At 43.1% G+C, this 15212-nt stretch overlaps 1 protein-coding gene across 1 annotated transcript; it reads right to left on the reverse strand.

Moving 5' to 3' along the window:
* Positions 1 to 13768: 13768 nt before the first annotated feature.
* On the reverse strand, positions 13769 to 14790 carry LOC148862290 (small ribosomal subunit protein eS27y). Its single transcript, XM_088974278.1, has 4 exons — positions 14710 to 14790; positions 14395 to 14496; positions 14176 to 14204; positions 13769 to 14068 (listed from the first exon to the last, which is right to left on the reverse strand). The coding sequence occupies exons 1-4, from the start codon at positions 14710 to 14712 to the stop codon at positions 13942 to 13944; spliced, it is 261 nt and encodes an 86-aa protein (XP_088830404.1). The 5' UTR covers positions 14713 to 14790; the 3' UTR covers positions 13769 to 13941.
* Positions 14791 to 15212: the final 422 nt, after the last annotated feature.

The following is a 15212-nucleotide window of genomic DNA, read 5'->3' on the forward strand; positions in this document are numbered from 1 at the left end:
CAAAGACTTGTAAGTAAGCTATTTCGGCCCCTGATTGGTACGAAGATAGAGTGCTATGTAGACGACATGGTCGTCAAGACTCAGTTTTCACAAGAGTTAATACAAGACTTAGATTCTATTTTCCAAATCCTGCGTCAGTTTAGCATGAAGTTGAATCCCAACAAGTGTGTCATCGGCATCACCTCGGGCAAGTTCCTAGGCTACATTGTAAATCGACGCGGTATTGAGGCGAACCCGGACAAAATAGAAGCCATTCTAGATATGAAACCACCTCGGAAAGTAAAAGAGGTTCAGAGGCTAAAGGGCCGCATAGCCGCTCTAAGCCGCTTCTTGTCTAAGTCAGCAGACCGCTGCCTACCCTTCTTCAAGGCAGTCAATGGCAAAGGGTTCGAGTGGACCCAGGACTGCCAGTTCGCGTTCGACGAACTAAAAGGTTACCTCGCTAGTGTGCCAACCTTAGCCCGGCCCGAGGTGGGCAAGGTCTTAGAACTGTACCTCTCGTCGAGCGACGAGGCGGTCAGTTCGATACTAATAAAGGAAACAGACCGGGTCCAACGACCCATATATTATGTTAGCAAAATTTTGCAGGGAGTAGAGGCAAGGTACCCGGAGATAGAAAAACTAGCATATGCCCTAGTAATAGCAGCTCGTAAACTCTGCCCGTACTTCCAAGCTCACACCGTCATCGTCCTAACTGACAAACCTCTTAGACAAGTTTTACTCAAACCCGAAGTCTCCGGTCGACTGACGAAATGGACCATCGAACTCAGCGAGTACGACCTCCAGTACAAACCGAGAACCGCTATCAAGGCCCAAGCTTTGGCAGATTTTATTGCCGAGTGCACTTTCAGCCATGAAGCCCCACAGGTCGAGCCCGAGGTCCCCAGTTGCGGTGAACCCGGAGCTCCTGAGCCCATAGAGTCCGAACCCCGTGAAGTAGCAGCCGGTGTGGCATCTCTCCTGGTCAGGCGAAGAGCGAATTGGGATGAGGAGCCTTGGATCCTTCACGTGGATGGTTCCTCGAACCGGCAAGGCAGCGGAGCTGGAATAGTGTTGTGTTGCCCGAGCAGCACAAAAGTAGAATACGCACTACGCTTTGAGTTCGCGGCATCCAACAATGAGGCAGAGTACGAAGCACTGATCGCCGGGCTGGACCTAGCACGAAAGGTTAAGGCAAAACACTTGGTCATCTGCAGCGATTCTTAGCTCGTGGTAAACCAAGTTACTGGCGATTTCTCCATGATCGCCTATTTGGCCAAAGTAAAAGAAGCCCTGTTCAACTTCCGGTCACACATCATCAGGCAAATCCCGAGGTCAGAAAACACTGAGGCCGACGCCCTATCCCGGTTAGCTAGTACGAGTCACAACAATATGAGAACTGTGTACATAGAGGACTTACCTCGACTTAGTATTCTCGGAGGGACAGAGGAGGTCGCTCCCGTCTTAGAAGCAGAGCCGAGCTGGATCGATCCACTCGCAAGCTTCCTGATAGACGGAACCCTCCCTGCAGAACGCAATGCGGCCAAGAGGGTGCAGCGCCAGGCGGCCAAATACGTGATAATAGACGAACGATTATACCGACGGTCGTACACACTCCCCTATTTGCAGTGCCTGCGACCTACCGAAGCCGAGTTCGTACTCCGCGACACTCATGAAGGCCTGTGCGGCGGACACTTGGGGGCAGAGCACTTGCCCAAAAGGCACTTCGACAAGGATACTACTGGCAAACGATGAAGGCAGAAGCTGTCGAGCTCGTCAGAAAACGCGACAAGTGTCAGAAGCACGCTAACATCCACCATCAACCAGCCTCCGACCTCAAATACCTCGTCAGCCCGTGGCCCTTTGCACAATGGGCCATCGACCTCCTAGGGCCATTCCCACCAGCAATAGGCGGAAGAAAATTCTTAGTTGTTGCGGTAGATTATTTTACGAAGTGGATAGAATCCGAACCTCTGGCAACTGTTACGGCTCGAAACATACAGAACTTCTTTTGGAAGAACATAGTATGTCGGTTAGGGTTACCTCAGGTTCTAATCTCCGACAACGGCAAACAGTTCGAGGATATCAAGTTCCAAGAGTGGTGCCAGAACATGGGGATTCGGCAAAATTTCACGTCAGTCGCACACCCGCAGGAAACGATCAGACGGAGGTAATGAACAGAGCCATCCTGCACGGACTGAAAGCACGTCTGGATCGAGCTAAGGGATTGTGGGCCGAAGAGCTACCAAGTGTCTTATGGGCTCACCGAACGACCGAAAAAGCAGCCACGGGAGAAACCCCCTTCAACCTCACCTACGGCACTGAAGCAGTGATCCCGGCGGAAATTGAAATACCAACGTTGTGATTAGAAACATACGACGATCGGACGAACGGAGACGAGCTACGCACCAACCTCGACCTACTGGACGAGGTAAGGGACCTCGCGCACATCCAAACAACGGCATACCAGCAGCAGGTAGCTCGCTACTACAATAGTAGAGTAAAGCAACGAAGCTTCCGATTCGACGACCTGGTCCTCCGTAAGATTATGGTGCCCGAACCCGGCATCGACAAGCTTGGACCTAATTGGGAAGGGCCCTATAAAGTAAAAACAGCGCTCGGGGGCGCATACGAACTTGAAACCTTGGAAGGCAAACGAGTACCCCGAACGTGGAACATCGTGAACTTGAGGCGATACTACCTATAAACCACCTAGCGAAGTGGACGAAATCAGGCCCTATGTGCCACAAGGCAAGCCGAAGAACTTCGGCGTAGACAGCACATTATCAGCTCAGCAAAAAATCAATTCGCGGCATAAAAGACCACGGAAATTTAAAAACCCGGCAAAGAAACAGCTCGGGGAAGATGAGCAAGGGGAAAAAAGACACTCCATTGCAAGAAACAGTACATTTGAAAAAAAAAATTACATGCCCGGAGCAACTTCTTCGCCATCGGAAGGCACTTCAACAACACCCGAAGGCCCTGCCTCTCCTTCAGAGTCCGGCTCGCCATCGGCAGCATTGGCCATCTCCTGAGTTATACGCGAAGTGGTTATGGCACTTACATCGAGGTCGGGGTATGTATTCCGGATCATCCACCGGCTCAACTTGAACCCCCTCCTGTAAGAGTCCACCATCAGATCGTCAAAACACGGGGAGGCAATGTAGTCTTCAACTGCCTTCTTCTTGGCGTCTTCAATACCTTGGGAAAAAATCTGTGTTCTCTCCCTGATGTCCTCCTGAAGATACTCGACTTGATGCTGCAAATCCAACTTCAAGTCCGCCATATGCTTGACAACTACCCCCATGGCCTCGGCGTCACGCTAAGACCTCGCCTGTCTGGCCATCGCAACGCGAGCAGCCTCTTCAGTAGCATAAGCAGCCGCCTCAGCAGCCCGGGTATTTGCCTCTGCAGCACGGAAGGCTTCTTCAGCAGCATGAGCGGCAGCCTCAGCAGCTCGCGCCTATCGCGAGCTCCTCTCCACTTGGGCCACCAAGGCATGAATCGAAGAATTCACCTACCCAAAGAAACAAGTGAGCAAAATGACAGCAGAAGCTACAGAATAAAAAAGGAAGACAGAATCTAACTTACCACCATGGCATGTGTTACGGCGCGGCAAGCGACCTGATTCAAGGGAAGATCAGTCCACGCCGTGACCTCCTCGGGGAAAGTAGCGTCCCTACTCTTCTGAAGAGTGTAGTTCGACGTCAACACGCTCCTAAACTCCCCTTGAGCTCCCGAGCCTGAGGGCCCAGCCCGCGTATGAGCAGACCCGGAGTGAGCAGGAGCACTTGAGTACGCAGGAGCGCCCGTATGAGTTGTTTCAGCGTAAGGTGCCCCGGCAGTCTCGTGCACCGGTGGAGTCACTTCAGGATCGCTGGGCAGATCCTCTGGCGTATGGTCTGGGGCTTGGGGCTCCTCATCCAGGGGCAGCTCGTTACGAGTTCGCTTGGTGACCCGCTTCCTCCTCTTCATACCTTGGAACAAACGCCCCCCACGAGTTCTCTCCGCATCCATCACACCTACAGAAACGAGTTCTACATCAAAAAAAAAAAAAGGAGAACAAAGCAAGCAAGAAACCGCATAGCCAGAAACCTACCCGAACTCAGGCCGGCTACAATAAGCTTGGCCTCCGTTAAGTAGTGGTGGCACTTTAAGCCTTGTCGTGCCCATTGCCGGAGACCCTTCACCATCTCTTTATCAAGAGTTACGCCCAAATCGGGAGCGGCCTCACCCCACCCGGTCTGAAAGGGCCATCCTTGTGCACTTCACACGCCAAAGTAGTCCCGCTTCCAAGCCGGGACCTTATTAGGAAGATCGTGCAGAAGCTTGAAACCCTGGCGTGGAGAAAGGTAATACGCCCGTCTCCCCCCAGGAAGAGAACCCGCCTGTCTTTTGAGCATCAAGATAGAGGAGAATATCTCTCAGTCTAAGGGAAAGTTCTGCTCGCAAAAAAGGGAAATTGTCCCCACCAGGTTCCGAATAGAGTTCGGATGAAGCTGGCCAATGGTGACACCGAAGTGGTTTATGACTTCGACGAGAAGGGGAAGGAAAGGAAGTCGCAACCCTGCAGCAAACTGCTCTTGAAAAATCACGATCTCGTAGGGACCGTGTTCCCAAGGAAAGCTACCCGAAGGAATAAAATATGTGTACCCCCCAGGAAGATTGTAAGATAGAAGTATGGATTGAAACCCCTCAGGCGTCATGGTCGAAGGGCCAAACCGGTCTAACATCCGACCTCGGCGGGAGGTAGACGCCAAACTGCCCGAAGCGACTTGACCTACTGGTTCGTAGTCCTCAAACTCCACCTCAGGATCACTGAGGCAGTCTGGGGACACGGCTCGGTTGGTGGAACCTACATCGGCCCTACTCGAAAAATCGTCTGAGCTATCAAAGCTAGACATTGGGGAAAAGACAAATTCAAGAAAGTACTCACCGGAAAGTTTGAAGAAAAACCAAAGAACCGTGAACTGTATAACCAGCCTTGACGCGAGCTAGAAAAGACTTGGACGCGAGCTGAAATGTTGGACGTGAACTCAGTAGACAAACCGCAGAAGTGACAACGACCGGGGTCCCCCACTATTTATAGCTACAGTAACCAAGAATCGACCGTGCAGATCGAAGATGATCCGACGGCCCACGTTCTTACCGACCGCACAACCCTTAAGGTCGAGACGTGATTCGCGCACGTCTTTCCGAAAAAAGCAAAATGCCAGCGCGTCTTTTTGAAACCGACGTCGCTTTGACACGCGTCTTTTCGAAACTGACGCGTCGCACGTCTCCCTGACAGTCGACCGCGCACGTACAACAGTGGCGTGCCTTTTTGAAATGACCCGCTGTCACGTCCCAGCGGCGCGAATTGGTTTGAAATTTAAAACGCGCGGTCACAACCACCAGCGTTCTTGAGTAAGCACGTTTCCAGCTTTCTCGGAAACCGAAAGAACCCTAGCAAAAGCGTCTCTACAATGAAGGTTTGAAGGACGGGACAAATCCACCAGCTACCTCGCGAAAACTCCCCGCACCATGGCAAGACCCTCGGCGCAAGGAGTGGGGGGCAATTGATGAAGGAAGATTTGGCCCGACCTCTCTATTATGTGACACGTGGCAGAAACGACAACTTGGCAAAAGGGGCCAAGCCTAGGCGGGAACAAGGGCACACTTCGCCGAACTGACCCACCTTGTAACAGCTCGGGATACACTTCGCCGAACTGACCCACCTTGTAACAGCTCGGGATACACTTCGCTGAACTGACCCACCTTGTAACAGCTCGGGATAGAATTCGCCGAACTGCCACCTTGTAACAGCTCGGGACACACTTCGCCGAACTGACCCACCTTGTAACAGCTCGGGATAGACTTCGTCGAACTGCCACCTTGTAACATCTCGGGATAGACTTCGCTGAACTGCCACCTTGTAACAGCTCGGGACACACTTCGCCGAACTGCCTGCCCTATAGATACCTCCGAGCTCAAGACCACCTCTTTCAGCACTTCGCATCATCTTCTGGGCACCAAAGCCAAACAAGTCGTACCATGCCTGACACTAGGGAAGTCCGTGCCCGAGGGCGCCACGCCTGACTGACTTAGGATTTGACGTTTCGCAGCAGCACTCTAAACAGCCACCTGCCACCGCCGCTGACGCCGCCATCTCCAGTTAGACGGTTAGGCAGTGACGGTTCTGTCTCAGCAGGAAGGACGACGGCCGAATTGACAAGCACAAGGGTAATCATACCCGATCTGACAAGGGCCTCGGGACGAATACACGAAGTGACTATAAGAGCCCCATGCCCCTCGACAATGGAGGTATGCAAACTTTGCACTATCTGGTATTACCTTGCTTTTGAAGGATTCTAACTTGAGCTTCGGAGCCTCTACACCGGGTTCCCCCCGGAGCTTTCCCATCTCCTCCATTTCAGATTCCTAGTACCCTGTTCGGAAGCAATGCAGCGGACAGCAAGGCAGCGGACACAATGACCTCCTTCAGAACGCCGATCCATTCGGCAATTTGACCAATCTGCATCCGAGTAAGCAATGATGGAGTTGTATGAGATTCTTATCTCTTAACACTTTCTTCTTCTTTTGCTGATTACTTCCAGCTCACTTCCGATTTTCCAAACCACGTGCTTCTGCGTGGGCCTGAAAATTATCAATATTTCAAGAAAGCACGGATTTTATGAAAGCAATATCCCTGGTCCCTTGGCACAGGAATATCTATATATTAAAAATGCATACAGAGATATATTCTGAATGTGTGGATGGATGATTCTCATGCTTGCAGAGTTATTGTTTTCGGAAAATCTGATCGCCGTTGCAACAGCCAATAAAACATGTCTACATCCATCAAGCGACAATACATTTATACCACTTCCTTGCAACTCCCAATTAAACACGAACAGATCGACAATGGAAATAAATTTAAAAAAAAAAAGGTGGGAACTCAGATCTATTATTCTACAGCCGGAAAACATTATCTCATGAATGACAACTGAGAGACCGGACGTTCCTAATGTATTGTTTGTATTATCTTGTGGGTAGCAGAGAGTTGCATGCAACATGACAGATGATTGACAAATAATATTTATTTTAATAAGCTAAAAATTGGACCCTTAATTTTCTTATTTCAATGATGGAGAAGGAAATGTTGTTGGATCAGTGTAGTGCATTAAGAAGTGAAACTGCTCTAATTAATGTGCAAACAGTACAATATTCAGCCTTATACATTGAATAACCATATTCAACGAAAGATATATAACAACAACAACAAGAATAGACAAGTTTGTAACCTTATATTAGTAATCAGTGTTTTGAATTCATTGTTCATCAGTTCAATGGAGGAGTTAGGATTTTTTATTGAGAGGGTCGAAGCCATGAATAGGGGGGCAAATTAAAGATACGGGTGATTCAGTCAGAATCCCAACTTATTGACAATATAACAAAATTATTGATTCGGTCAACAATCTATTGGCTGAAATGGTTGAATTCTTGACATCCAAGCATTGAAAGACAACAGGTTACTTTTTTATTTTTCTTAAACATTGTAGTTTTTTTTTTTTTAAACACCTTTATAATGATGACAATGTTGGTTGATGATCCACATTCATTGAGAAGCAAGGTTGAAGCGTGTTGATCCATTCAGCGAGAGGAAAAACGGTTCAACCATTGGGTTGGGTTTTAAAACACGGGTTTACATACTAATATAGAATTTACTTGACCCATCGTAGACCAGAAAGTGGTCCTGGAGACTGGAGACTGGAGACTGGAGACTGGAGCCGGAGTTGGTTTGCTCTTTGTAATAATAACGTACATCAGTGAAAATTGTGTATATAAACTGAGCTTTAAAATGTAAATTGCTCATGAATTGGCTATAAAAAAATTAAAAATTAGTCGGATTTGAATCAGAACCACTAATAAATAAATATATAATCATCTCTATTGACATTAATGAATTTGTTTCTTTTAAAAGGTAAATTTTATAATTAAATTAAAATTTGTTTCTTAATAATAATAATAATAAAACCTTTCAGTTAAACTCAACAATCTTTGAACTCAATATCTCAATAATCATATTTGAGTGAAAATAATGGTAAACAAAGCAAGAGAAAAGGAAATTGAGAAAAAAAAAAAAGAAAGAAAGAAAGGCCAGATCTGGTCAAAGATTAATATTTTCATGCATGACCCACCGATCAAGGCAATAGTTAGCTTATTGGATCACCCAAGTCCACCGTATAGGATCAGACGTGTAAGATATACACATCTATGATCTACCCCATAACCCAGATTCCAAAAACCGTTTATTTGCCACTAATTAAGAGATGAGTCATGAGCGCAACTAGCTAGCATCTGACTGAGCTTAAGGCTTGAGATTAAGTCTAAATCTTGTAAACTAGTTGCTAACTCCCAGACCAAGCTTGTCCAATATAAAAAGAGAATAAGATTCCTAGCTAATTAAATGATGACAAGAGACTCTAAGAAACGATTAAGCTAGAGCTAGGGGTAAACACAGAGCAGAGAAGTAGTAGTTAAGAGGTGGCCAAGCTATGGAACCCCGGAGCTTTACCCTTGATCATCTAATTTAATAAAAAGCAATCCTTTTTTTAAGTTAAGTCGTTCCCAACACAATTAATAGTTTAATACTGAGCTTTTCATATAACAAAAAAATAAAAGACAAGCCCGCCAAAAGAAAATCACTTGGTGGTTTATTTATATTTTTCCATGCCAAGCCGGGCCAGGGGACTACTAAGGAAGATGTGGCTGGGCACAGAGCACTAGTATTCTTGGAAGATTTCAAATTCCACATTCCGAGTGGAACGATGAAAAATCACTTGTTGTCTTTTTATTTTTTGATAGATGAGGGAAACACTAACAGCCTCTGAGTGAGAATCTCCCCCAAGCATGCATCGGCAAAACAAATATAAAACAGGGTGTTATTTATTCTTGAGTTCTTTTGACGTGAAAGTTGTGAGAATGACCACCTTTTCTTAGCTAAACCACAACCAATCGGGGGAAACCTTGAGGTCTGTTTGACGTGGATCCATGTGGTGATGCTGTTCGTTCTTATCGTCTAATATATAGTTGCCAGCCACTTGATCCCAATTGAAGAACCCACCTTAGAGGCTTAGACTACTACAAACATGCAGGCTTTATTGGTATTTGACCCAAAACTTGGGGGAAGAGGACTAGGGGTCGTCGTCTAGCGTCTAGGGGTCACCCAACAAAAACAGGTCTCATTTCAGATTGCATGCATGAATGTTGAATAGAATAGTGGATGAGATGAGGTCCCACCATAAATGAATGGAATAGTGACCAACTTAATCCATCCAAATTCCAAACAGAAAGTGAATGGTACTCTCCCCACGTTGGTGCTCCTTCACCATCATAGCACAAACCATGAAGCAACACAGCTTTGGTTATTCTGCCCGATCGATAGTACCCCCCCCCCCCCCGCCCGTAAGTCCCAGTCCCAAGTAATTAATCTAAATAACCTTAACTTTTGTCAAGCTCAGGATTGATTCAAAGGGAAAAAAAAAATTGAATCTCAGTGACTCCGATTCACTAGTGATTAGTGACTACCCAACCCAATCGACTAAATCATGACTATTCACTTGGCCCATTAGAGTAAACTCCACTAAATAATGTCATGACCAGCCAACAGTTCCCTATCAATTAATAACAATAAATCAAATTCATCAGCGACTCCAGTTCAGTTTTAGCCCATTCGTAAAAGATTAGAGAAGAGGGGTCCCTCTTCCAAATTCTATATGGATAGTCTGGAACTTTGGTTACCCACAGGTACAGCGTCTCCCTACACCCTACACGTTATAGAAAATAGAATTACAGAAAAAGAAAAGGGCCTACTCCTATCAATATTCCTATGCTCCTATCAAGCCAAAGTGGCTACAGCACAAGCGACCCATATCAAAATATATGCGGGAGCAACTTCAAAACAACCTTTCTTTGATTAGTTTCTAGCAACTGTAAGGGAGCCTGAGATCTTCTATGCCTTTATTCGCATCAGTTACGCACTGGTACATACAATAAGAACTGAGACCGTTGTAGCAGTAGACTTGTACAAGCCTTGTAGTTCTTCCTATACCCAATATAAATGGCCAACTATTTCATATGTAAGTACTATGTAGGGATTATCAGATCGCAGCAGTTGGAGTTGCTGCCTCTAAAGTACTTTATTGTTAATCTGCTGAAGAAGCAAAGGCCTCAGCTATCTTGTAAGGACTCAAGTTAGCTCTTACCATGTCTGTTGATCATATCACTTTCGAAAGCCATGCTAAAAGGGTCATAGAAGTACTGAAATCGAACCTGGATTCCCCTTGAAAAACATTCCATATCATTCAGGATTGTTATGGTTTCTGTTTGTTGCATGATTTTATTTCTTATGAGTTAAATTACACATCTCCTACATGTAATAGAGCAGCCCATGGGCCGACCCAGTTTGCTGTCGGGTAAAAAAATGATCAGAAATGACCTGTAATCTGCTGAATTGATGAATAAAATTTGCCTTCTTTGCTTCAAAAAGAAAAGGATAAAAAATCTCTCAATAGACATGTAAAAACATTAAATAAGATCAAACGCTTAAAAACGGTATATTTCCTAATATTTGCAAGAAAAGAGTATTGTAGGGCTACACGCAGCAGAGGTTGGGTACATACATGAGGGAGTTAGAGGGGATTAGTCTTGAATCTTGATTTTTTTTCTTTAGGTAATCAAAGTCATTCTTCTCACGAACATTTTTATGCAGGTAAATATATTTAAACGGTGTGGAGTTCTACCATTTCTTTTGTTAAGAAGTGTTTTCCTCTGTTACGACCTTACTCGTGAGTTTTGTGTTCTAACAGTGTTGTAATACTTGCCAAGATAAGTGACCCAACAATTTATGCAAGGGAAAATGCATTTTTCGTGGCGTATGCGCGTAGATAAAGACCCCCCACCCCACCATGCAAACTTTAACTATCGCTCTAGGTTTGGATTGGATCATACTTCAAGAATCAACTTCTCGAATCTCCTGAAAGCAAAACCATGCCATCACTCTTGGGAGAAAGGCATCCATCGATTAATCAGAAAACAGGGCGCTGGCCGAGTTTTTGTTTTCAGGAAATCTCGTTACTACAAATTACTTCCCAGTTCCGGATCAGAAAGACCCCTCATCCAAACATGTTACTACATCACATCAGGAAAACCTCTTTAGCACACTAGATTTCAGATACAGATACAGGTTCCGTTTTTTCGGGAGAAATTTAAAAGCCAGTCGGGGAGAACAAGATCCAGAAACAAACATAGAACTCTCACCAAAAAGACAAATAAACATAGAACCACCTCAGCCCTCATAATAAATCCTGTGATAGAATGACGAGTTAATTAAGGATTCGATCCCGAGCGTAAATATAACCAGGAATCTTCATTAGTTCAAATCTTCGAAATAAAGTTCATCACAAGTTTGATACATATTTTACACTAGCAGCCTACCAGATACATAAAGTATTACCAAGTCACTGAGTCACTAATGTGTTTCAATTCGATCCCGAGCATAAACATAACCAGGAATGCTTCATTAGTTCAAATCTTAGAAATCAAGTTTATCACGAGTTTGATACATATTTTACAGTAGCAGCCTACCAGATACATAAAGTATTACCAAGCCACTGAGTCACTAATGTGTTTCAATTCGATCTCGAGCATAAACATAACCAGGAATGCTTCATTAGTTCAAATCTTAGAAATCAAGTTTATCATGAGTTTGATACATATTTTACAGTAGCAGCCTACCAGATACATAAAGTATTACCAAGCCACTGAGTGACTAATGTGTTTCAATTCGATCTCGAGCATAAACATAACCAGGAATGCTTCATTAGTTCAAATCTTAGAATCAAGTTTATCATAAGTTTGATACATATTTTACACTAGCAGCCTACCAGATGCATAAAGTATTACGGAGTCACTGAGTCACTAATGTGTTTCAAGCATCAAGTAAAAGCTACCAAATTTTGAAGCTCTTGGGCCTCTGCAACCAGATACATATAATAGCATACATTAGGCTCAGTTTGGAAAGGGTACAAATACATACATACATATATATAATATATATGTACAGTGTAAATATAAGGATTAACAATAAAAATAATACAAAAGACAAGGATTTGCACTCCACAATTGTATTAATACTTTTTCTAAACTGAACCTTGAAAGGAGTACAAATGCAAATATATATACACACACACAAACATACACTACAAATACATACTAGACAACACATAATAAAATTATAAAAGGTTTTGCACTCTACATACTTGTATTTGTACTCCTTCCAAATGTAGCACAATCAATCAAAATTATATCTGTACTATTTGTACTCCTTCCAAACAACATTAAAGGTCATTACCCAACCAATGCCTGTCCTCCAGCAATTTGGGGTCTTGTAACGGCTACACTGATTATAGAAAAAACATAGAACAAGGCTCTCCTAAACATAATCAACGAGTCAGTGACTGCCTAAAGCCAGCTACAAGGATCAACCAATACACTGATTAGATCCCATGATAGCCAATAGCTTGCAAAAGAGCACGGCATACAGACACAGGTCAAGGAAAGAACGACTCAAATCATTAAACACATAGTCAATGCCAAAAAGAATCATTCGAGGATTCGGTTCTGACCTAGATTTCAATATGCAGCAAACCATCTGCCTTTGTGCATAATCTTTGCACAAAAAACTAGGAAAAATGATCGATCTTATCAAATTATATTTTGAATGGTTGAGAACTTAGCCAAATTCTATGAAATCACCTTGAACTTAAGCAACTTAGTAACTAACAAGGTTCAAGATGTATACATATATATATACACATTGTTTTAATTTTTATATTGAAATTTAAAGATCAAGAAATTTTGAGGAGAGAAAAAGAAAGAAAAGAATTATAAAGAGGTACAGTTTTTATATTCTCTCTGATTACATAAAACAGAAACTCCGTCGTTGTTTTTCTATTTTACTTTCCATCTCAAATATTTATCATACAAGTTAACCTTCTTTACCTGCTATGATATAAACTTTCTCTATTAAATCCTTATTATAGTAGTATTATTTGTGAAAAAATACAATTAATATATTTGAAATATTTTCATCTTTTAGATGTGATGATTTGACACATTTTTAGATGAATTAATGTTCTTAATAAAGATAATTGCTATTTTTTCAATTAATATACATGCTGAATGGTATATAAAACTAGAGAACTAACCATGATCTAAGTACAACCTCATTGCAAGGCAAACCAGGATGCATTAAGTCAAGGATGAAACAAGGAAAAGCAAACTAAACTCTGGACACCAGAAAAATGAAATAATTTCAACTAGCTTATTGGATCCCAAAATCAAAGTAGAGATGATGACCAGAAAGGGGAAAGCAATCTAATTTTGAATCTCAGTCTTCCACAAAAGAATGAGATAATAACACAGATTAACAGAACAGTTCATGGGAGAAATCTAATAGTTGTGTTTCCGTATTTTTGGATCAAGTTTTCATATATTCTTTACATTCAGGACTGATACAGAACGTACATAATATAAACCACCGTTTCCCATAGAGGCAAACATTGATGAACAAAACCACAACAGAAAATGAAGTTATATTATTTACGGATACAGAAGTTGCAGTAAAAAATCAATATTCAAAGAAACTCAACAGAAAAAACGTCGAGGACACAAATTATGCAAAAAAAAATAGCATACCATAACCGAAGAGGCAATTAAAGATGATTGGAGTAATGACAAAAACATATTAACAGTAGTTCCAAATAAAATCAAATTTCATAAAGTAGAGAAACTATCAGTCGGTAGTAATCTCAGTCAAATGTTCTCCTAACAAAATTATATCTTAGAAACAAAACCAAAACCGCCTCATTTTCCAACACTAAGCCAATACGAATTCTAACAACATTTAGTGATCACCACTCAGTCTCCCTTCCTCCTGAAGGAGCATCCCTCGGTAAGTCTAGCACGTCCTCCCGTAGGCTGACATAATACCGTCTGGCAGTTCCCACACACCACAACGGTTTGCGAGTGGCTGAAGACAGTAGTTCTGCATTCACAATACACCGATAAATTGGACAACAAACAAGCCAACCAATAATAAAATGAAACGAACAAATCGAAGAGAGAAAACGGATGACAAATGACAGAACTCACATGTTGAAACAGCCTTGGCACTTCACGTCCTGCATTAAGAAGATGACCAATTAGAGCGCAGATAGCTCAAATGATTAAAATAAAAGATGAAAGAAATCAACCCGGAAACCAATAGAATGGAGGAACAAAAAAATTGAAATCTTATATAAACACACGAAAAATGCAAAAAAAATAGACATCAATTTCAGGCAAGATACGACTTTAGATATGCATGATTACCATAAAGAATGAATTCGGTGATTGCACAAGACGCTTGAGTTTGTGCCTCCTCTTCTCAAGCTCGGCCGGAGGATTGAGCAAATCAATATCGTTCGGAAGAACCTAAGACCAGGAAAATCCCTCTTAAAAGGTTAAAACTAACCAAAATTTAAGGTGAAAAAATATATATAGAAAACTATAAAACAAATTGACAACACAGATGTAGAGAATATAGAACGACCAACGATTTGTAAAAAATAAACGGAACCCAGAACCAAACATACAAGATCTTAGCAAACAAAGAAAGGAAACTAGAACAGATCAGATCGAACACACCATTTTGGCGGAGACCCTAGAAGAACCCGAAACCCTAGATTAGCCTCCGAATGCACGAGCTGTGGCAGCTAGCAAAATGGGAGAAGAGACCGAAATAAACATGGTACTTATAAGGAAGAGTCAAATAATAGTTAGCCATTGGATGAATAAGTTGTAGATCTTGGCCTTTTGTTCGGTATCTTATGAGAGTTGTAGGGCAGTGGAAGTGGATGCTTTTCCGATCATATCTTAAGCTCTATATTTATTACCAATTACATCCCTCCAATGGCGCTAATGCCTAGAGTTCAATCTTAGGGCAGTGGAAGTGGGTGCTTTTCTAATCATATCTTAAGCTCTATATTTGTTACCAATTACATCCCTCCAATGGCGCTATTGCCTAGAGCTCAATCTTAGGGCTACAAGCCCAGGCCCAACCTTGTGAAAACTCCATGCTTAGGCCTGGCCTATTCTAACTTATTTTAGGATTCGTTTGGCTCGTGGGAATAGGTGTATGGAATCAGAAT

The sequence above is a fragment of the Nelumbo lutea genome, chromosome 3 (assembly GCF_056320005.1).
Source record: "Nelumbo lutea isolate HS-2025 chromosome 3, American lotus-T2T, whole genome shotgun sequence".
NCBI classification, from domain to species: Eukaryota; Viridiplantae; Streptophyta; class Magnoliopsida; order Proteales; family Nelumbonaceae; genus Nelumbo; species Nelumbo lutea.